Source organism: Nycticebus coucang, chromosome 9 (genome assembly GCF_027406575.1).
Source record: "Nycticebus coucang isolate mNycCou1 chromosome 9, mNycCou1.pri, whole genome shotgun sequence".
Taxonomy (NCBI): domain Eukaryota; kingdom Metazoa; phylum Chordata; class Mammalia; order Primates; family Lorisidae; genus Nycticebus; species Nycticebus coucang.
In genome coordinates this window covers 34525631-34549879 of record NC_069788.1, presented here as the reverse complement: position 1 = coordinate 34549879, position 24249 = coordinate 34525631, and the positions used below count along the sequence as shown (strand labels likewise).

Genomic DNA, 24249 nt, shown 5'->3' with positions numbered 1-24249 from the left:
AAAAAAAAACAAAGTTGAGGAAGCTTTCAATATTTTAATATATACTTTTTAGTATACATTAAATATACTTTAATATATACTTTTTAGTATATATTAAATATACTTAATATATACTTTTTAGTATATATTAAATATACTTTAATATATACTTTGCATATCTTACATGTAAACCAACATAATAATCTATAATTTTGTGTTTTTACAGCAATTATTTTACCTTGGCTCTTACACTGTCACAACTAACATTTTGCTGCTTCTTATTAGTATCTGCCTTAGTAACTAATTGCCTTAGTCCTCTTTCCAAGATAGTTAATACATTTTTGTAAAACTAATAATGTGATTTATAAATTCATCCAGAGATGTGAGAATGACTAGAAACATTTAAAATTATCAGCATAAACAAATTGGTTCCTAACCCAATATAGTACAAAAAATTACACCCCTAATAAGACATAAGATGAAAATGAGGGGTTCATTTCAGAATCTAAAGGGATAAAATACATATTTCAAAAAATAATTATATGTTCTTCAAGTAGAGAAGAATACTGAGATCTGAAAAAGAAATAAAAGCTTCTAATTATATGACAAATATGGTAAATTAAAACTGAGTTAAAATTTTCTAAGTTAAAAAGCCATACAGAAATAACTGCATTTTAAAAAATAACCTGGACAAATGGCCTGTATATAAATATAAACACAATAAAATAATATGAGCATAATCTTTAGCAGACTGCCTCAAACACAGATATTTACTAACTTTCATTTTCTTCTTTCCTGCATAAACTCCACACTAATCAAGAGTAATGGCCAGTACCAGGGAAATAATTACTGATAAAAGACTTCCAAAAATCTTAAAAAAGGAAGCAGAGAATAAGAGTTCAAAATATCTCTTAGTTCAGGAGGCAGAGGAAGATGGTGGCCGAGTAACAGCTTCCTAGCATCTGGGCACCGTGAGTCTGGGGAGATAGGACTCCAGGCATCTCTGGCTGGTGGGATCTGCCTATCATCACCCCTGTGAGGATACAGGGAGTCAGCAAGAGACTTCTGGACCCCAAGAGGAGGACTAAAACAGTGGAAAAACGGCAAGTGGTCACATGTGTTCAATCCCTCTAAACCCGCCTGCAACTGTAAGTTCAGTAGCAGCAAGACTGCAAACCAGAAAGGCCTTACCTGTGAACTGTTTTGGTGTCTTTGGACTTGTCACTCAGTTGAACTGCCTTGGGGAGAGCCTGAGTGGGAGCGCAGAGAACTTTGGCCATTGTCTAGGGTCCCAGTCTGAGCGGCTGAGCCAGACAGAGCTAATAGTTTTTGGCTGTGGGTCACAGGGAGCCATTGTGAGTGATCTGCCCCGGCAAGCTCCGACCTCAGGGTCGCAGAGCTAGAAACGGGTAGGAGCTGGTAACCCAGTGACCAAGTAGCCTAAGGGTGGGGTCTGAGCTGCCTTGCAGCCCTAACCCTCAGGAGCAGAGTGAGACCAGTTTTGGCACACTGGGTAACTGGATAGCCACTTCAGCAGTGATTCCAGTGACAAGCACTTTCCTGGGAAAGCTTCTGCTCAGCAAGTTTACAAGTTCAAAGTGCCTTTTGAGTGGGCTGAAGAAAGATTTAGGGTGTCTACCTGCTGGGGATTGAGAAATCAGCAGCCTCCAGTCGTATTAGAACTGTGATTAACATCTCATACCCCAGAAGACCACGTGTTGCCCAGACAATATTCAATAACATATACGTACTGCTTTGTTTTTGGTTGCGTTTTTTTGTTTGTTTGTTTGTTTTTTGGTTTGGTTGTTTTTTTTATCTTGATGTTGTTGATGTTGTTTTGTTTTTTAATTTCAACCTTTTCTATACAGATCCTTTTTCTTTCTCAATTTTTCTAGTTTAATTATAATTTCCCATTGCTGCCTTTTTCAATAACTAGAACTTCATTTTTGCTAGTGTTTCTGCCGCTATTATTTGGTTTTTCACCCAATTTTATCCCACAAAGTTTTCTGCTTGCTTGTTTTGGTTTGATTTATAGCATTTTTGTCTTTCCTCTCTACTTTGTGGAGGTGGGGTACTGTGTCTGATAAGGTTAACAAAGAGCTGCTAACCTCAAGGGAATCACCAAACTGTGCACCCCCAGAAGGTGGGGTTTTTTTAAGGTTGTGTCAAAGTACCCTACTGTAACACCTATATTGCTCTGTCTCCCTCTTTCTGTGCCTCTCTTCTTTTTGTCAATATTCCTTTTACCCACCCCCACTCCTTTCTCTATTTTTCTTTTTCTTTCTTATCAGTCGGTCCTCCTTTCTTTCATCCCTTTTTTGCTCTTCAACCTTCTCACCCTTCTGGTCCTGTAATCCTTAGTCCACAGGCACGAGAACTTAAAGAGCAAGAGGAAGTGAAAGGAAAATTAGGGCAAGGAAACAGATAAAATAAATCACTCATGAGGAAGAATCAGCAGAAAACTCCAGGCAACATGAAGAACCAGTCCACAACAACCCCGCCAAGGGACCATGAGGTAGCTACTGCAGAGGATTCCACCTATAAAGAAATGTTAGGAATGACAGAAAGGGAATTTTGAATACACATGTTGAAAACAATGAAAGAAATGATGGAAACAATGAAGGAAACTGCTAATAAAGTAGAAAATAACCAAAAGGAAATCCAAAAACAGAATCAAATAAGAGAAGAATGATATGAAGAATATAAAAAGGATATAGCAGAGCTGAAGGAACTGAAACAGTCAATTAGGGAACTTAAGATGCAATGGGAAGTATCAGCAACAGGTTAGACCATGCACAAGAAAGAATTTCAGAGGTAGAAGACAAAGTTCTTGAGATAACTCAGATAGTAAAAGAGGCAGAAAAGAAGAGAGAGAAAGCAGAACGTTCCCTGTCAGAATTATGGGACTTTATGAAGCGTTCCAACATACGAGTTATAGGAATTCCAGAAGGGGAAGAAGAATGCCCCAGAGGAATGGAAGCCATACTAGAGAATATTATAAAAGAAAATTTCCCAAATATCACCAAAGATTCTGACACACTGCTTTCAGAGGGATATCGGACCCCAGGTCGCCTCAACTCTAACCGAGCTTCTCCAAGACACATTGTGATGAATCTGTCCGAAGTCAAGACAGAAGAAAAGATTCTCCAAGCTGCCAAGAGTAAGAGCCAGTTGACCTACAGGGGCAAATCCCTCAGAGTGACCGCAGACTTCTCTAATGAAACTTTTCAAGCAAGAAGATAATGGTCATCTACCTTTAATCTACTTAAACAGAACAATTTCCAGCCCAGAATTCTGTACCCTGCTAAGCTAAGCTTAAAAATTGACGGAGCAATCAAATCATTCACGGATATACAAACATTGAGGAAATTCGCCACAACAAGACCAGCTCTACAGGAAATACTTCAACCTGTTCTGCACACTGACCACCACAATGGATCAGCAGCAAAGTAAGGACTCAGAAATCAAAGGACAGAACCTTACCTCCACACTGATGCAAAAGATAAAACGAAGCAATGGACTCTCACCAAATAAGATGAATAGAATATTACCACACTTATCAATTATCTCAATAAATGTTAATGGCTTGAATTCCCCACTGAAGAGACACAGATTGGCTGACTGGATTAAAAAACACAAGCCATCCATTTGCTGTCTGCAAGAAACACACCTGCCTTCAAAAGACAAATTAAAGCTCTGAGTCAAGGGTTGGAAGACAATTTTTCAGGCAAATGGAATTCAGAGGGAAAGAGGAGTTGCAATCTTATTTTCAGATACATGTGGATTTAAAGCAACAAAAGTCAAAAAAGACAAAGATGGTCACTTTATATTGGTCAAGGGAAAAATACAACAAGAAGACATTTCAATTCTAAATATCTATGCACCCAATTTAAATGCTCCCAGATTCTTGAAACAGACCTTACTCAGTCTGAGCAATATGATATCTGAGAATACCATAATAACAGGGGACTTTAACACTCCTCTTACAGAGCTGGACAGATCCTCTAAACAGAAATTAAACAAAGATATAAGAGATTTAAATGAGACCCTAGAACAACTGTGCTTGATAGACGCATATAGAACACTCCACCCCAAAGATAAAGAATATACATTCTTCTCATCATCCCATGGAACATTCCCCAAAATTGATCATATCCTGGGACACAAAACAAATATCAACAGAATCAAAAGAATTGAAATTTTACCTTGTATCTTCTCAGACCATAAGGCACCCAAAGGTGGAACTCAACTCTAACAAAAATGCTCGACCCCACCCAAAGGCATGGAAATTATATAATCTTCTGTTGAATAACAGATGGGTGAAGGAAGAAATAAAGCAGGAAATCATTAACTTCCTTGAGCATAACAACAATGAAGACACAACATACCAAAACCTGTGGGATACTGCAAAAGCAGTTTTGAGAGGAAAATTCATCGCTTTAGATGCCTACATTTGAAAAACAGAAAGAGTTCATCAACAATCTCACAAGAGATCTTATGGAATTGGAAAAAGAACAACAATCTAAGCCTAAACTCAGTAGAAGAAAAGAAATATCCAAAATCAAATCAGAGATCAATGAAATCGAAAACAAAAGAATCATTCAGAAAATGAATGAAACAAGGAGTTGGTTTTTTGAAAAAATAAATACAATAGATAAACCATTGGCCAGACTAACGAGGGATAGAAAAGTAAAATCTCTAGTAACCTCAATCAGAAATGATAAAGGGGAAATAACAACTGATCCCACAGAGATACAAGAGATCATCTCTGAATACTACCAGAAACTCTATGCCCAGAAATTTGATAATGGGAAGGAAATGCATAAATATTTGGAATCACACCCTCTCCCTAGACTCAGCCAGGAAGAAATAGAGCTCCTGAACAGACCAATTTCAAGCACTGAGATCAAAGAAACAATAAAAAATCTTCCAACCAAAAAATGCCCTGGTCCAGATGGCTTCACACCAGAATTCTATCAAACGTTCAAGGAATGCCGTACCCACGGCAACTGGAACTGCCGGCTTCCCGGCAAGTAGCCGTTGCGAGGCGGCGCTGTCCGCGTTGTAAAACGCATGGAAAGGTGGTTAGTGCTCTCGGGAGCGAAGCCCCCAGCACCTCCAGTGTGCACAGCGACAGAAATGTTGCCTAGCATACTATTGTATGAACGCAATCAGTCAAGAGAACTATGGCACGTTGGTAACAAACCTTTCTATGTTTGTTGAATACTTGTTTGTCTTGTCAGAATGAACTATGAGAGTTTAAACAAACACAGTGATTTACTGATCCAGGTTAAAACCAGCAAGAATGGCTGTGTCAGACTCAGTGGCTCCAAGAGAGCCTGCACAACAGCACGTACCCATCATAAATGTCAGTGACTTGAGACAATGCAGGCACAGCAAACAAGATGTTCCAACACGACATACACTATCACCACCTGCAATAAAACTTTACTTACAAAAACATCTTACTTCACTAATTTTCATATGTAATACAAATCAATAGAGTAGTTTAGTGTTTAACAAACAATTAATTATGAATCAAAGTATAGTTACTAATAAGAGTAAAAATATATAGAAAATATATATAGAAGTAGTCAAGCATTATACGTAAAAGAATATGTTCAGCTATTTTTAAAAGAAATTATAAGAAACTGAGAACAATTGCAGAGCTAAGAGAAGTCACAAGCCTCGACATTCCTAGATAAGAGGAAGTAACCAGGTGTTAAAAATAAACCACCTCCCTCCGGAGAGCAAAACCTTGAAAAGATAAACCACCTCCCTCCGGAAAGCAAAAACCTTGAAAACATGTAATACATGATAAACCGCATATGCAGACACAAAGATAATTTATAAGCATAAGCAAAATAAAGATTGCATTGTTTGAACCTTGGAAAGAAAATGTATAAATACCAACATATATTCTCAGTAAAATTTACAGCTGCTTACTTCACAAAGTGCTGTGTGCAGTCTGTCATTTATCCTGCGTCGACCTCTCAACCAACCTGTGCCGTTCTCCCTGAGCACCCTCGGACTGAGGCCCATCGACCGGCGGTCCGCGGCAAAGGAAGAGCTTATTCCTGTACTGCAGAAATTATTCCAAAAAATTAAGGAAGAAGGAATCTTCCCCAACACATTCTATGAAGCAAACATCACCCTGATACCAAAACCAGGAAAAGACCCAAACAAAAAGGAGAATTTCAGACCAATCTCACTCATGAACATAGATGCAAAAATTCTCAGCAAAATCCTAGCCAATAGATTACAGCTTATCATCAAAAAAGACATTCATCATGATCAAGTAGGCTTCATCCCAGGGATGCAAGGCTGGTTTAACATACTCAAGTCCATAAACGTTATCCACCATATTAACAGAGGCAAAAATAAAGATCACATGATCCTCTCAGTAGATGCAGAAAAAGCATTTGATAAAATCCAGCATCCTTTTCTAATTAAAACACTGAAGAGTATAGGCATAGGTGGCACATTTCTAAAACTGATTGAAGCTATCTATGACAAACCCACAGCCAATATTTTACTGAATGGACTAAAACTGAAAGCTTTTCCTCTTAGAACTGGAACCAGAGAAGGTTGTCCTCTGTCACCTTTACTATTCAACACAGTCCCGGAAGTTCTAGCCAATACAATTAGGAAGACAAGGAAATAAAGGGAATCCAAATGGGAGCAGAGGAGGTCAAACTCTCCCTCTTTGCTGACGACATGATCTTATACTTAGAGAACCCCAAAGACTCCACCACAAGACTCCTAGAAGTCATCAAAAAATACAGTAATGTTTCAGGATATAAAATCAATGTCCACAAGTCAGTAGCCTTTGTGTACACCAATAACAGTCAAGATGAGAAGCTAATTAAGGACACAACTCCCTTCACCATAGTTTCAAAGAAAATGAAATACCTAGGAATATACCTAACGAAGGAGGTGAAGGACCTCTATAAAGAAAACTATGAAATCCTCAGAAAGGAAATAGCAGAGGATATTAACAAATGGAAGAACATACCATGCTCATGGATGGGAAGAATCAACATTGTTAAAATGTCTATACTTCCCAAAGCAATCTACCTATTCAATGCCATTCCTATCAAAATACCAACATCGTACTTTCAAGATTTGGAAAAAATGATTCTGCGTTTTGTATGGAACTGGAAAAAACTCCGTATAGCTAAGGCAGTTCTCTGTAACAAAAATAAAGCTGGGGGCATCAGCATACCAGATTTTAGACTGTACTACAAAGCCATAGTGCTCAAGACAGCATGGTACTGGCACAAAAACAGAGACATAGACACTTGGAATCGAATTGAAAACCAAGAAATGAAACTAACATCTTACAACCACCTAATCTTCGATAAACCAAACGAGAACATACCTTGGGGGAAAGACTCCCTATTCAATAAATGGTGTTGGGAGAACTGGATGTCTACATGTAAAAGACTGAAACTGGACCCACACCTTTCCCCAACTCACAAAAATTGATTCAAGATGGATAAAGGACTTAAATTTAAGGCATGAAACAATAAAAATCCTCAAAGAAAGCATAGGAAAAACACTAGAAGATATTGGCCTGGGGAATGACTTTATGAAGAAGACTGCCATGGCAATTGCATCAACAACAAAAATAAACAAATGGGACTTCATTCAACTGAAAAGCTTCTGTACAGCTAAGGAAACAATAACCAAAGCAAAGAGACAACCTACACAATGGGAAAGGATATTTGCGTATTTTCAATCAGACAAAAGCTTGATAACTAGGATCTATAGAGAACTCAAATTAATCCACATGAAAAAAGCCAACAATCCCATATATCAATGGGCAAGAGACATGAATAGAACCTTCTCTAAAGACGACAGACGAATAGCTAACAAACACATGAAAAAATGTTCATCATCTCTATATATTAGAGAAATACAAATCAAAACAACCCTGAGATATCATCTAACCCCAGTGAGAATGGCCCACATCACAAAATCTCAAAACTGCAGATGCTGGGGTGGATGTGGAGAGAAGGGAACACTTTTACACTGCTGGTGGGACTGCAAACTAGTACAACCTTTCTGGAAGGAAGTATGGAGAAACCTCAAAGCACTCAAGCTAGACCTCCCATTTGATCCTGCAATCCCATTACTGGGTATCTACCCAGAAGGAAAGAAATCCTTTTATCATAAGGACACTTGTACTAGACTGTTTATTGCAGCTCAATTTACAATCGCCAAAATGTGGAAACAGCCTAAATGCCCACCAACCCAGGAATGGATTAACAAGCTGTGGTATATGTATACCATGGAATACTATTCAGCCATTAAAAAAAATGGAGACTTTACATCCTTCGTATTAACCTGGATGGAAGTGGAAGACATTATTCTTAGTAAAGCACCACAAGAATGGAGAAGCATGAATCCTATGTACTCAATTTTGATATGAGGACAATTAATGACAATTAAGGTTATGGGGGCGGGGAGCAGAAAGAGGGATGGAGGGAGGGGGGTGGGGCCTTGGTGTGTGTCACACTTTATGGGGGCAAGACATGATTGCAGGAGGGACTTTACCTAAGAATTGCAATCAGTGTAACCTGGCTTAATGTACCCTCAATGAATCCCCAACAATTAAAAAAAAAAGAAATTCATTTTAAAATAAATTGTATTTATCATTCTCACTTACATAAAAATTGAACACATCTTACCAAGCATGTAGGAAGCACGCATGAGGTTACAATACCTAAATGAAATTTTATATCCATGAGGGTCTACCAATAACACAACTCTATAATGAAAACATATGCTTTACAATAATGTAAATCTTTGATATACCTGTATTATTGTGATTAGTGATCGTAGAAATGTTTAGTGTCCTTTTAAATTGTGTACTGTCCACTGAGTTGTGATAGGTGCTGTGTAGTAAGAATATTAAACTTGTAAAACATTTTAATTTCAAGAAGCTTAACTGTAGTGGCAGATTTCTATAAACAGAGAACACTCAAAAATTTGAGATTAGTAATGTAATAAAATAAGCCTTTAAGAAGTTCCCTACATTCTGTTCATAGTGGAGCTGTTCCTCATTAAATCTGAGGCTTCGTCCCCACAACCCCACTTTAAGGAAACCAGTGTGGACGATTTCCTTTCTCTCTGTAGTTAGGAATAAATTAGAGTAAATATAACAACAGAATCAATGAACTAAGTACTCCATAATCAATAGTATCATTTTTATTTTATCATTATAAAAGTGCCATATTTGACAGAGAATGGTTGGCCAGTTGGCAAAATCTATCATTCAAATATTTCCTGAGATTTTAGTTCACTGTCTATACGCTGGCATGTAAGTGGCACAAATTAATCTCACGTTTATAATTTTGAGACTGGAGTGTCATCGGTTTTCATTTAGACTTGGGCTTTCCTTACACTAGTGTTCCTTTATTCATATGTAAATGTTACATTTAAGAAAATAATAATGTTGAGTGTTGTGGAATTGCATTATTTTATAGTTTATTAAATAACTCAGCACTTCTAATTTTATGTTACACAATAAGCTTTAGTGTATAATGTAAATGATTTTTATTAGGAATTCAGTATTTTCTTGTGACTTAAGAACATGGTGACAATATTTTTCCAAGTGTACATAGAAATAAGACCTAAGAGCTTTATATTGAAAAGGACAATGGTGCTATGTTCAAAATATAAATCTAATATGTACCACAGTGTGTTACTCATTGTAGCTGAGCGACAGACGTAAGTTAAATGGATGAATATAAGCTTTGGCTAAATTTTAATGGCCAGAAATCTTACTTCCATCTAATGTGACACAAGATATGTAATGTGGGGTTTTTTGACCAGTGAATGCTTTCAAATTGTGCAATCGACCTTCTTTTCCATTATAATGGTATGTTGACTGTAGTCAGAAATCCGAACCCTAACATCAATTCAGAATTTTTATTTCAGTCTCTTCCCTTTTATAAGCCAATCAGGATTAATGTTTATGATAGACTTACTATTTGAGTCTAGATAGAAAATAGAGAATATTTTGGTCTTTTGGAGAATATACACTATGCTTTGCCATTGAAACCCAATAGGTAGCTACTTGTCTACAGTAGAAAATACATCTCCCCAAATTGACCATTTATTTAGATTTAAATTTGAAACAAATGTCTTAAAAGGTGAATAATTTAACATTCATTTTATTTTCTAGCACTTGTATGTTATTGGTTACACTTTTTTTTTTTGTTAAAATATATGGATTAGTTTTCCACCTTGCTACTTCTGTGTACGGAGTAAAATAAATACCAGTGACTTATAATCACAAAAAAAAAAAAAAAATCTCTTAGTTCAGATACATAAGAGAACACAAAATTTGATGAATGAGAATAGTGTACTTGGAAAACATTAACAGTCCAAATTCAAAAGCACAAGACATAAGAAGAAAGAGGGAGGGAGGCTGGTTTCAATACATGCTAATACAGATGGAATACAGTTACTCTTCACATACATATATTTATTAACTTTCATAATTCAAGATTGTGAATACTTTCAAGAATAATCTTGACAACAAATTCAGATATGAAAACACATTTCAACAGACTAAACAGCCTGCTATGTTGCCTGGTAAATTTATATAGTGAAAATCTAACATGCTTTTTAAATGCAATGTTGAATAACCCTGTTATTTCTATATACAAAATGAAGTGACTTGTCTGATATTTAACTCAGAATGGATAGAAAAATGAAAGCCATACATCCGTCCATCAGAAAGCATGATAGTTTTTGAATTTCATTAAAAATGTGGCATTATCAAAAGAATATTATCAACAGCATAATATAAACTCAAGCATTTCTTTTGTTTGTTTTTTGTTGAGACAGAGTCCCACCCTAAGCCCCTGAGCAGAGTGCATAGGTGTCGTAGCTCACTGCAACCTCAGACTTGGGCTGTGGGCATCCAGCTGCCTGTCTCCGGAAGCAGCTGGGATTACAGGCACTCGCTGTGGCGCCCAGCTGGGTTCCATTTTCTTTTTATGAGTTAGGGTCTCACTCTTGCTCAGGAGAGTCTCAAACTCCTGAGCTCAAGCAATTCTCCCTCCTCAGCCTCCCACAGTGCTGGGATTACACCGTGCCCGGGAACTCAAATAATTTTTAGCAGGCATAAATTTCTACCAATTTCAATAAAGTGATGCAACCTAATCTCAAGAGTGTGAGTTTTACAAAAGGTCTGCATCTTTGTAGAATCTGTAATATTTGGAACCCACTCATATGTATTAGACATTTATGCAAAGTTTTAGGCAGAACTTAAACTTTAAGCACAAATAAAAAATTGCAAGCATTAGACAGGATGTAAATGGCTACAACAGCTTAACTTAGATCAGGGGATAAGATTCCAGCAGACCAGCAGGAAACACAAATGAAGACCCTTTAAATAGCCTAATGCATGGAAAGAGACACACACGAAAAAGAGAGAAGTTCTTTTATATCTATGCTAAGAAAATCAAGTAACATGTGACGCTACTTACAATTCATTGGAACTGTAAGCAATTTATACTCTGAAATTCTCTGACATTAAAATAAAGACTATATTTCAAACAAATTGGCTGTAAGATATACTGTAACAGGAAAAAGGAGATACTAAGGAAGGAAAGGACTGGAAATTCCTTCTCAGTTGATCCTCTGGGTCATACCTTTAGAAATACCCATTCATACCTTTAGAAATACCCATGGCAACTGGTGGGGAAAATGTAGCTAAAGAGGCATTCTAGTTTGAATATGCTCATTTTTTAAAGTCACAGATTAAAAACCCTTTAACCATATGTCTTGATATGTTAAAGAGAACAAAGCAAAGCCTTCCTCTAGGAAAGATCTCAATTAACATAATACTAGACAGGACGGATCACACAAATAGGCATCAAAGCCGCCATCCAAATATCAAATAGATAAGGAGAGATGAGCATGCATTGTAAGAAGATCTCTCATTATGAGTAAAGAGGTGCTATTTACTACATATCAATCTACAATTTACTATTCTAGGATAATGATAATCATCAAATAGTGTTTCATATTCTATACTTAAAATGGAAGAACATAAAAGCACATATCCATGATTCAAAAAAAGGTTTTATAACCCAGTTAAGATAGATTTTGAAACAGATACACAATATAAAATATTATGACTAAACCGAAAAATACACTACATAGACTAAATAATTAGAGATGGCAAAAAACTCAGAGAACTTATAGATATACCAATGGAAATTATCAAAGTCAAACAATAAAACAAAAAACCCAATAAAAATAGGGAAAAAAAGGCAGCAGAAAATATTTAGAGAAAAACTAAAGGCCCTCAGAGACTTGTGAAATAATGCCAAATGGTCCAACATACATATACTTGAAATCTTAAAATGAAACACACAGGAATAAAATTATGGCTGAAAATTTCCACATACTGGTGGAAAATATTGGTTTGTAGATCCAACAAGATAAACAAACTTGCAAGGAAATAATGACAAAGAACACCAATCCTAAACACATCAAACTGACAAAAGCCATAGTTAAGGACAGAATCATGAAAGCAGCCACAAAAAAAAAAAAAAAAGATTACAGGTTATATATTGGGGAATAAATGAGTAACAGCTGACTTGTCATCAGAAACTTGTGTAGGTCAGAAAATATTAGAATGACATATGCAAAAAGTTAAAGGAAAACATTATCAACCTAGAACTCCACACAGAGAAAAAATATATTTCAAGGATAAAGGTGAACAAAGGTATGTTCAGATGAAAGAAATGTAAGAGAATTCATCATTAGCATACTGTACTACAAAAAAAGTATTACAAGGAGTTCTTCAGACTGAAGGTAATAACTCAAATGCCAATTCAAATCTGTAAGAAGAAAGGATGAGCAGAGGAAATGTACGTATGTACCTACATATCTATTATATGCTATATAAATATAAAATATATATACAATTTCTTCTTTCTCTACATTCCTTTAAAAACTATGACTATTTAAAGGAGAAGTTGTAACACCATGATGTGAAGATAAAATACATAGATTTAATACATAGAACAGTAGCACTAAATAATAAATATCCGGTATCCTTATGAGACAGCAAGACACAGAGAGAGAAAAGGAGATGCCTATGTAAAGATGAAATCAGAGGAAAATAACTGTCAGCCCAAAATTCTGTATCAAGTACTTTAAAACTGCTGCATCTTTTCCTTTTACCCTCCATGTACTCTGACAAGAATTCTACTATCTTCAAACCATCCTTCCTCTATGGTAAGTAATACACCTATTATCTTCTGAGATTTATATTACATTATAAATTGTCAGCAATTTGAACATGCCATTTCTTACACTTTATCCTATTTGGAGTTTGCTCAGATTCTTGAAACTGTAGATCTGTGTTTCCTTCAACTTCTGAATATTTTTGAATGTTAAATAATTACAGTGAAAATATATTTACAATAGCAACAAAGAAAATTAAAATAAAATAGATTTGAGAAATAAGTAAAGCAAGGCTCGGTGCCTATGGCTCAAGCTGCTAAAGCGTCAGCCACATACACCTGAGCTGGCAGGTTCAAATCTAGCCCGGGCCCGCCAATCAACAATCACGGCTGCAACCAAAAATAGCCAGGCGTTGTGGCGGGCATCTGTAGTCCCAGCTACTTGGGAGGTACAGGCAGGAGAATCACTTGAGACCAGGAGTTTGAGTTTGCTGTGAGCTGTGATGCCACAGCACTCTACCCAGGGCAACAGCTTGAGGTTCTGTCTCCAAAAAAAAAAAAGAAAGAAAAAAGAAGTAAGTAAAGCTAAGAAAAGAAACATTTTAAACACTCCCGAAAAACACAAAAGTAGTTTTGAACAAGGCCTGGCACAGTGACTTACCCCTGTTATCCTTAGAACACTGGACAACTGAGGCAGGAAGACTGCCTGAGGTCAGGAGTTCGACCCCAAGCCAGAACAAGACTCTGTCTTTACCAAAAATAGAAACATTACCTGGGGATGATGGTGGGTACCTGTAGTCTTAGCTACTTGGGAAGATGAGCCAGGAGAATTATTTGAGCCTAGGAGTTTGAGGTTGCAGTGAACTACTACCAGATCTCTGTACTCTAGCCTGGGGCAACCATAGTGAGACTCTGTTTTACAAAACAAACAAAAACAAAAAAACTTATTGCTTAAAAAAAAAGTTAATGTAATGATTATGTGAGCCAACAGCAAGTTTTAATCTTTTTGCTATTGGAGGCTCTTGCCTTGATGATGGGGTTGCTAGGGCAATTTCAAAAAATTAGTTTGCTACATTGATTAACTCTTCCTTTTATGAAGAATTTCTCTGTAGTTGTTTGATAACATTTTATTCATAGTAGAATGTCTTCCAAAACTGAAGGCAATTCTCTCAAATCTTGCCATTGCTTTATCAGTGAAGTTTATGAAATATTCTAAATCCTTCATTGTAATTTCAACAATGTTCATAGAATTTTTACCAAGAGTATTTACCATCTCAAGAAATCACTTTCCTTGTTCATCAGTAAGAATCATCCTCATCTGTTGAAATTTTATGGTAAGAGTGTAGCAATTCAGTCACATTATGTGGTTCCAATTCTGATTCTAGTTTCTAGCTATTTAAACCATATCTGTGGTTATTTCCTCCAATGAAGTCCCTCCAATTAACCCCTCACAGTCTTCCATGAGGACTGGAATCAACTTCTTTCAAACTCCTGTCAATATTGATATTTTGACCACATGCCAGGGATCACAGATGTTCTTAATGACACCTAAAATGGTGGAATCCTTTTTGCTTCACCTTGAACTTTTGTGTTGTGGAGACAGCTTCTTTCTTTAAACCTTATAAACCAACCATTGGTAGCTTCCAACTTTTCTTCTACAACTTCTTCACTCTTAGTTTTCATAAAATTAAAGAAAAGCAGGGCCTTGCTTTAGACCTGGCTTTGGCTTAAGAGAGTATTGTGTTTGGTCTGATTTTTATTCAGACTACTCAGATTTTCTTTATAACAACTGTAAGACAGTTTCATCTTCTTATCACCATATGTTCCCTGGAGTACCATTTTTAATTCAGTTCAAGAACTTTTCCTTTACATTCCCAAAACGGATAAGTGTTTGAAACAAGAGGCCTAGATTAAGTTTATCTCAGCTTTCAAAAGTGCTTTGAAACTTAATCATTAAACTTAATCCCTTCTAGCATCTGATTTAAAGTGAAATACATGTGACTCTTCTTTTCACTTGAACACTATAGGCTTATTAATTGGCTTAATTTCAATACTGTTGTGCCTCAGGGAATAAGGAAACTATAGGAGAGGGAGAGAGATAAGGAAATGGCCGGTCAGTGGAGCAGTCAGAACACACACATTTACTGATTTAGTTTAACCTTTTTATGTGGGTGAAGTTTTGGTATGGTACAACAATTACCATAGCAACATCAAAGATCATGGATTATGGACCATCATAACAGATATAATGAAAAGGTCTGAAATATTGTGAGAATTGCCAAAGTGAAACACAAAGTGAGCACATGCTGTTGGAAAAATGGCACCAACAGATTTGCTTAATACAGGACTGCCAGAAACCTTCATTTTACAAAAATGCAACATCTGGGAAAAACAATAAAATGAAACACAATTAAATGAGGTATGCTTGGGTAACGAAAAGCTTTCTAATAATGACTCAAAATCAAAAGGCAATACAGGGAATACAAAAGTGTTGCACCTGACAACCTTAAAATAAAAATACTTCCATGCTAAACAAAACCCGTAAAAATAAACTTATTAATAAAAGATAACTGACACAGGTGACACATAGGAAGAACATATTTGTACCTTACATCACAGAAAAATGATTGCTATTCCTAATACATGTGGGAAATAAGTCCAAAATCCAATAGAAAAATGGGAAAAGAACACGAAAGAATTTCTAATGGACAACACTAGAACAAACTGAGCAGAAAAAGAAAATAATGATAGTATTAGATAATGATTCCTAGAATAAGATTTAAGTATTTAGGCGGTGCCTATGGCTCAAAGGAGTAGGATGCCGGCCCCATATGCCGGAGGTGGTGGGTTCAAACCCAGCCCCAGCCAAAAACTACAAAAAAAAAAAAAAAAAAAAAAATTTAAGTATCTATTAGTCCATATAGCTATATGACATAGAAAACTAAGTAAATAAACAGAAACAAAGGATAGCTTTCCTTTAAGAAGAACTGCAACTAATAAATGCAAAAGGAAAGAAAGATGATGAATGGCAAAATTAATAGGCAAAATATTTGGGGAAGAAAACATTTGCATAGTCATAAAATATCTCCCAAGGTACATACTAACCATGAAATAAAAAAATAGTAACTTTATAACTGAGAAACTCAGCACATAGCCACCTTAAATAATGTATCAAAGTTAATATCACAAATAATATATATCATGAACACCTTGATGATACTATGATGATGGACCCATCATTTCTGGGGCAATTTTGCCAAAAATGAATAACCTCATTCTAATCATAGCAACATAATGGTCAATAAAAGTATAAGAGCATTCTACAAATTAACCGTCAGTACTTTTTAAAACTGTTAAGGTCATAAAAGGAAATACTAAAGAACTATTGTTGATAAAAGCAAACAACAAAGACATGACAAACAACTGAGAAGGTATTTAAGATTATGCCTTAGAACAGAAAAGGGACATGAGTGGGAAAATTGGTGGAATTCAAATAAGCTTGGCAACTTAGTCAATAGAATTGTACCAATATTATTTCATGGTTTTGATAACTGTATTATGGTTATATAAGATGCTAACATTAGAAGAAGCTGAAGGGTATCTGGGAATTTTCTATACTGTTGTAAAATTTTTCTGTTAGTCTAAACTTGAAAATAAAAATTTTAATAACTTTTAGAAAAAGTAGACTAATAGAGAAAAGATAAGTTTGTCAAGGGTCAGGGGCTATCGTAAAAAGACTGACTACACAAGGGAATAAGAGCCTGTTTTGAAGGACAGCAATTTTCTATATCAATACTTTTTTCCTAGAATTCATAACTAAACAAGCTGGCAAATTTTGTTATAAGTAAATTATACTCCAATAATGCTGACAAAAAAGTATTCCAGATGTAAATAAACTTTGTAAGAAGAATGCAGAGAAGAGATATTAAGTAAAATTATATATGCCCTTACCAGATTAATTAACTGAGTGTGCACTACATCTTCTACCAAAATTGCTGTTTCATGAAGAGGCCTCCTGGCATCACCTAAAGAAAACCTGCAAAAAAACATTTATACGCATCAATAATAAGAACCATCAAAGGCAAAAAGTGAAAACTTATTACAAGAATCAGCTTAATAAAAAGAATATGAATGGTTCCAAATGGATGTACACATCCTCTGATTTCTCTTCAGATCATACACATCTTTCACTTTTTACTAAATAGATGGGAACAAATCTTCTCCCATGGAAATACAATCTTTCCTACACAAAGCTGAAAAACTTCCAAAGAAAAGTAGACTGTTACATGATATATACTATTTCTTGAATTTCATAGTATTTTTATTTATTTTTAATTTTTTAAACTTTTTTTTTTCCAGACAGAATGTCACTGTTACTCTGGGTAAAGTGCCATGGCCTCATACCTCACAGCAACCTCAAACTCCTGGGCTCAAGCTGTCCTCTTTCCTCAGCCTCATGAGCAGCTGGGACTATAGGCGACTGCTACAACACCAGGCTAATTTTTCTGTTTTTAGTAGAGAAAGGGTCTCACTCTTGCTCAAACTGGTTTCAAACTCCTGAGCTCAAGAGATCCACCTGCCTCAGCCTCCCAGAGTAGCAGGATTATAGGCATGAGCCACTGCACCCAGCCTAATTTCACAGTCCTTTTTAAAGGGCATTTACTGTTTCAAAATGCAAAATAATAACAACCACATGGTAACATAAGCAACCACCAAATCATGTAACGACATCCAAATTATCAGTACAAGAGCACAATAATAGATACATATAAAGTTATAAAAGTGTATGATATGACTGACACTGAAAATTAGTAAGAAGAATTTATGTAAGTGCTACCAATTATGATTTCCAGTAACATAAAAGCAAGAGTGGATTACAAAATTGGTCTTCTCAACTTTCTGATGTGCAGAGAGAGAATCCATTCCTTTAAGAACACTTGAAAGTACACATTTTTATTTATTTATTTATTAAATCATAGATGTGTACATTGATATATTCATGGGGCATCATTCACTAGCTTCACATATTGTTTACCAAGTTGCACATATACCCTTGTAAGATGCACCGCTAGTGTAATCCCACCAATTCCCTTCCCTCTACCCACCTACCCCCTCCCTCCCCTCCCTTTCCCCCTTCCCCCTATTCTTAGGTTGTAACTGGGTTATAGCTTTCATGTGAAAACCCTAAATTAGTTTCATAGTAGGGCTGAGTACATTGGGTACTTTTTCTTCCATTCTTGAGATACTTTACTAAGAAGAATACGTTCCAGCTCCATCCATGTGAACATGAAAGAGGTAAAGTCTCCATCTTTCTTTAAGGCTGCGTAATATTCCATGGTGTTGAAAGTACACATTTATTACTGAAATATAAATATAAATATTTATATTTAAAGCATGCTTTAAATAGCAGTAGAGAAGACAAAAAGAAGTTGTGCAAGACAAAAAACCACAGTGCTCTCTTACATGGGGGTAAGAGAGCAATGAAATCAAAATTTATTCTGAAAGCATCTACTTATTCATAGCCACCAATAGCCTATGTCGAACTGGCACAATATTCAAGTTATAGGAAAGAATGTAAAGATACCAAGGAAGGTAGGAAATCTGTCTGAAGGACCCAATATCAACTTTAGAAACGTAGTATTCAGTGATGGTGATAATTTTGGTTCTCAAACTGGGAAAACATTCATTCCACATAATGTACCTTGCTGACCTCACCCAGGGCTTTGAGTAGAAGAGGGGAAAAAAAGAAAAAAAATATTTTCCTAAATACAGGTGTTTTTGATTATAAATTTACTTTTATCATGCCAGAAATATATCTTTAAAAAAAGCAAAAAAATTAACTTAATGTGATTTATAGTGATAGTGCCACAGATACCTGGCAAAAAAAAGTGCAAATCATTTCTTTAAAAACATATTTAAAATAAAGCCTTGAAAGAATTTCCATGGATGACATATCAAGGACTATAAAATCAAAATCAAAATTTACTACATATACTAGGAATCAAATTATCATGAGTAAGTGAGACCAACAAATCAAGGCTTCTGGAAATAGATTATAATAATGACTGCAAAACACTAGGAATATGTTTAATGTCACTGACTTTTACACTTAAACATAGCTTAAGTGAGCTTAGTGTGGTGGCTCACACCTGAAATCCTAAGCACTTTGAGAGGCCAAGGCAGGAGTATTGCTTGAGGCCAGAAGTTTGATACCAGCCTAAGCAACATAATGAGACCTTGTCTTCATAAATAAATAAATAAAATAAAATATATATCATATATAAATATATATTTCTAAAAATATATATAAATATATATAAATATATACATGTATGTGTGTGTGTGTTTATAAATAAATTCAGAGTGGTGTAGGCCTGTATTCCTAGCTAAATGGGAGGCTAAGATGAAAGGATGACTTCAGCCCAGGAGAAGAAGGTTGCAGTGAGCTATGATGATGCCACTGTTTTCTAGCATAGTCAACAGACTGAGACCTATCTCCAAAAAAGAAAAAATAAATAATAAATAAAAATAAAAAATAAAATGGCAGATTTTATGTTGATTTTTACCATAAGAAAAGAATAAAAACTTAATGAATTTAAAGTAGCTCAAAAGATAATTAGAGTTCATACAAATAGATCTGAGAAAATTACCCTTAACGCATCATGGATAATAAAAGAATATCATGATTAATGTCATGCCAAAAATTTGGTTACATTACTGTAACGGATACATTTCTAGAAAAATGTAAGTGACCAAAACCAATTCAAGAAAAAACAGAGAACCTGATTCATCCTGTAAATGTTAAAGAAATTGAAATCACCATTTAAAAAGAAATTCAATTCACTTGTAAGGTTCTACCAAACTTACAAAGAATAAGTCATTCTAACATTCTAACTTTACACGTACCTCTTAGAGAAGAGAAAAAGAGAGAAATTTCTAAACTCATTTTTTGAAATTAGTATAACATTGGTATCAAAACCAGAAAAGGACCTTATACGGAAAGGAAAATTACAGAGAAATTTTACCACATGTACATAACAAAAGCAAAACCAGAAATAAAACAATTAGCAAACTGAATACTGCAATGTATTTAAAAGAAAGGATGGCCAGGCATGGTGGGTCATGCCTATAATTCTAGCATTGTGAGAAGCCAAGGCAAGAGGAACTCTTGAGCTCAGAGTTCTCTACTAAAAGAGAACTCTACTCTCTACTAAAAATAGAACTCTCTCTCTACTAAAAATCCCGTCTGTACTAAAAATAAGAAAAAAATTATCTGGGTGCAGTGCCTCTGGCCTATATTCCCAGCTACTAAAGAAGATGAGGCCAAAGGATCACCTGAGCCCAGCCAGGAGTTGGAGGTTGTAATGATCTGTTAAGATGCTGCTGCACTCTAGCCAGGACAACAGAGCAGGACTATGTCTCAAAAACAAAACAAAACATGTTGTGACCAAGTTAATTCTGCAGTGATGGTTAATTTTGTGTCAACTTGACTAGGCCAGAAGGTTTCTAGATACTTGGTTAAACACGGTTCTGAGGGTGTCTGTGAAGGTGTTTCTGGATGAGGTTAACATTTGAACTGGCAGATGGAGTAAAACTTTCTGCTTTCCCCATTGTAGTTGGGCCTTATCCAATCTATTGAAGACCTGAATAGAACTAAAATCAGAGTATGGGAAAATTCACTCTTTTTCTGAGGCTGCACCTATGCCTTCATGGAAAGTTCCATGATTGGTTGACAAAGGAAAAGACAACTAGGAGCTATTTTTTCTGTACAATATGCAGGCATCCCCTAACAGGGACAACTATAGCAGTAAGATCACCTTCTGGAACATCCTTGGAGAACAGTATTAAAGGGAAATCCTCCTAAGCAGGCAGAATTTTGAGCAATGCACCTAGTTTTTTCATTTTGTTTAGAAGAAGAAATTATCAGACATGTAATTATATACCAGTGCATGGGCTGTGGCCAGAGTTTTGGCTGAATGGTCAGGAACTTGGGGAAAAAACTATTTGAACAGTAGTGACAATGAAATTTGGGGAAGGGGTGTGTGAATAAACCTTTTATGAGTGGGCAAAATAATGTGAAGACAATGTGAAGACATCTGTGTCCCAGATGAATACTCACCAACACATGATCTCAGCAGAGGAGGATTTAATAATCAAGTAGATGAGATTATTCCATGGATAAAAGTCAGTCTCTTTCCCCAGCCACATCTATCATTGCTCAATCAGCTCATGAACAAAGTGGCCCTGATAGCAGAGATGGAGTTACGCATGGGCTCATTAACAAGGCCAACCTGCATAGCCACTACTGAGGCTCAATCTGCCAACATAAACCAATACTGAGTCCTTGATATAGTACCATTTTCCAGTGTGGTGAGTCAGCTGTCAGGTTAATTACACTGGACCATCAGGAAATCATGGGAAGGACAGTGTTTTGTTCTTACTGGAATAGCCATTTATTCTGGATACAGATTTGCCTTTGTACACACAACACTTCTCCCAAAACTATCATCCCTGAACATCCAGAATGCCTATCTCTACCAAAGCAGTATTCTAGATAGCATATTGCTTCTGATCAAGGAACTCACTTTACAGCAAAAGTATTATGCCATGAGCCAACAGTCATGGAGTTTCACTGGATTTACCATGTTTCCCACTATCTGGAAGCAGCTAGATTGAAAGAATGGTAAGTGGCTTTTTGAAAACTCATTTATGCACCAGGCAGTTGGCAATGCCTGGTAGAGCTAGCAAAAAGTTCACCAGAAAGCTGTATATGCTCTCTATCAGAGATGTTAAATAACCATCTCAAGGTTACAAATCTAATTACAGGCAAAAGCTAGCACTGATTTAAATCATCTAGTAGTTTCTGTACAATACCATGCTAAATGTACCAAGTATAACAAATCAGACAAATTAACTTTAAATGATCATTTGCCAAAGATTGAGATTAACAAATTATTATAAAGGGTGCCTGGATCAATTACATTGTATAGTTAACCAACTTTTAAGGCTTTTAGAGAGAAAAAGAGTACTTCAGGGCGGCGCCTGTGGCTCAGTGAGTAGGGCGCCGGCCCCATATGCCGAGGGTGGCGGGTTCAAACCCAGCCCCGGCCAAACTGCAACCAAAAAATAGCCGGGCGTTGTGGTGGGCGCCTGTAGTCCCAGCTGCTCGGGAGGCTGAGGCAAGAGAATCGCGTAAGCCCAAGAGTTAGAGGTTGCTGTGAGCCGTGTGACGCCACGGCACTCTACCCGAGGGCAGTACAGTGAGACTCTGTCTCTACAAAAAAAAAAAAAAAAAAAGAGTACTTCAAGACAGTTATTTTAGTCTCTCGGGTCCCCAAAACAGTAACTCTAGGGCTTTACTATCTTATTTTTGCTAAAATTTAGTTAGAAAACTGCCTTTTCTATAACACTGGAAATAGATTTACTATAATAACATACTCATAGAGAACTTTTCTCATGTAGTATTTTTCATTTATACTACTTATGATCACCTTTTTTAAAATTTTAGAACAGTAAAGGGGTACAAGTGTTTTTAAGTGAAGGAATTATATAATGCTGAAGTAAAAGATTTTAATGTGACTGTACCAAGAAGAGTATTCATTATACCTGATAAGTGTTTACCCCTCATGACCTTCCCGACTCTCCCACTTTCTCAATTTCCAATGTACTTAACACATCTCTGTACCTGTATGTACCCATCATTTAGTTTCCACTTATTGGTGAGAACATGTGATGTTTCTTTTTCTGTTCCTAAGATACTTCACTTAGGATAATGGTCTCCTTTCCACTCCAGTTGTAGCAAACATTACTTCATTTCTTTTAATGGCTGAGTAGTAGTCCTGTTTCATTCTTTTCCATATGGCTATCCAAATTTCTCAGCACCTTTTATTGAAAAGACTATCCATTCTCTATTGTATGTTTTTGTCTGCTTTGTTGAAAATCAGTTGGTCATGGCTACATGGTTTTATTTCTGGGGTTGGTATTCGGTTCCATTGGTCTAAGTCTTTAATACCAATACCACACTGTTTTGATTACTGTAGCCTTGTAATATAATTTAAAGTCAGGTAATATGATACCTCTTGATTTATTCTTTTTGCTTAAGATTGCTTTGGCTATTTGAGCTCTTTTCAGTTGCATATGAACTCATCTATTATTTAAAACAGAGGTATCTAACTTTTTAGCTTCTCTGGGCCACAATGGAAGAAGAGAAGTTCTCTTGGGCCATACATTAAAAATACAAATGTTAATTAAAGCTGATAAGAAAAAAAAAGTCCATGAATAATTTCTGTGATATCTGCTACCACAGATAAGCAAAAAAGTCCTTATATAATAAATATAATTACACAGCAGCCCTTCAGGGTCCTTTAAAATTGTCAAGCAGATCCCAAGTTTGCAATCACTAATACAGAAAATGTGCATATCTAAGTAATAAAGTCTTTGCTTTTTTGATATTTTTTAACTATAAAAGTAAAAGTGGGCAACATAAAACTAGTGAAATATTTGACATTCTATTTGAGATATCTGGTTTGATGGAAGTAGCTGCAATTCTCAGTGAGTTCTCAAGGTGATCATCAGATATTATATTCTGGTTCTAATTTTACTATTAATTTGCTTTATTCTTGAAAATAGTTGCTCGCTACACTAGAGCTGGTGGGTTCAAATCCAGCCTGGGCCTGCCAAACAACAAGGACAACTACAACCAAAAATAGCCGGCGTTGTGGTAGGCGCCTGTAGTCCCAGCTACTTGGGAGGCTGAGACAAGAGAATGGCTTAAACCCAGGAGTTTGAGGTTGCTGTGAGCTGTGATGCCAAGCACTCTACCCAGGATGACAGCTTGAGGCTCTGTCTCAAAAAAATTAAAAAGAGAGAGAGAGAGAGAAAGAAAGAAAAAAGAAATGAAAAGAAAATAGTTGCTCACAAATGTAGGTGTTGTCAAAAAGAGATGACGTGAACAAGGCATGATTGTGAAGCAAGGGATATTTATCTCTGAGATAAAAGAACCTATAAAAGTCCAGTAAAGAGACACGATCAAATTTTTCTTTAAGTAGAATGTCCA

General features: G+C 36.0%; 1 protein-coding gene across 6 annotated transcripts in view; it reads right to left on the bottom strand.

Moving 5' to 3' along the window:
* The window catches only part of SUPT3H (SPT3 homolog, SAGA and STAGA complex component), a 502772-nt gene that overhangs the window by 233143 nt on the left and 245380 nt on the right, over nucleotides 1–24249 (bottom strand). For all 6 annotated transcript variants that reach the window (XR_008382414.1, XR_008382415.1, XM_053602205.1 and 3 more), the window contains one exon: nucleotides 17145–17229. Coding sequence is in view for 2 of the 6 variants with exons in the window: in XM_053602205.1 (XP_053458180.1) it covers nucleotides 17145–17229 (85 nt within the window). In the remaining 4 variants the exon portion in view is untranslated. The remainder of the gene's footprint in view (nucleotides 1–17144; nucleotides 17230–24249) is intronic.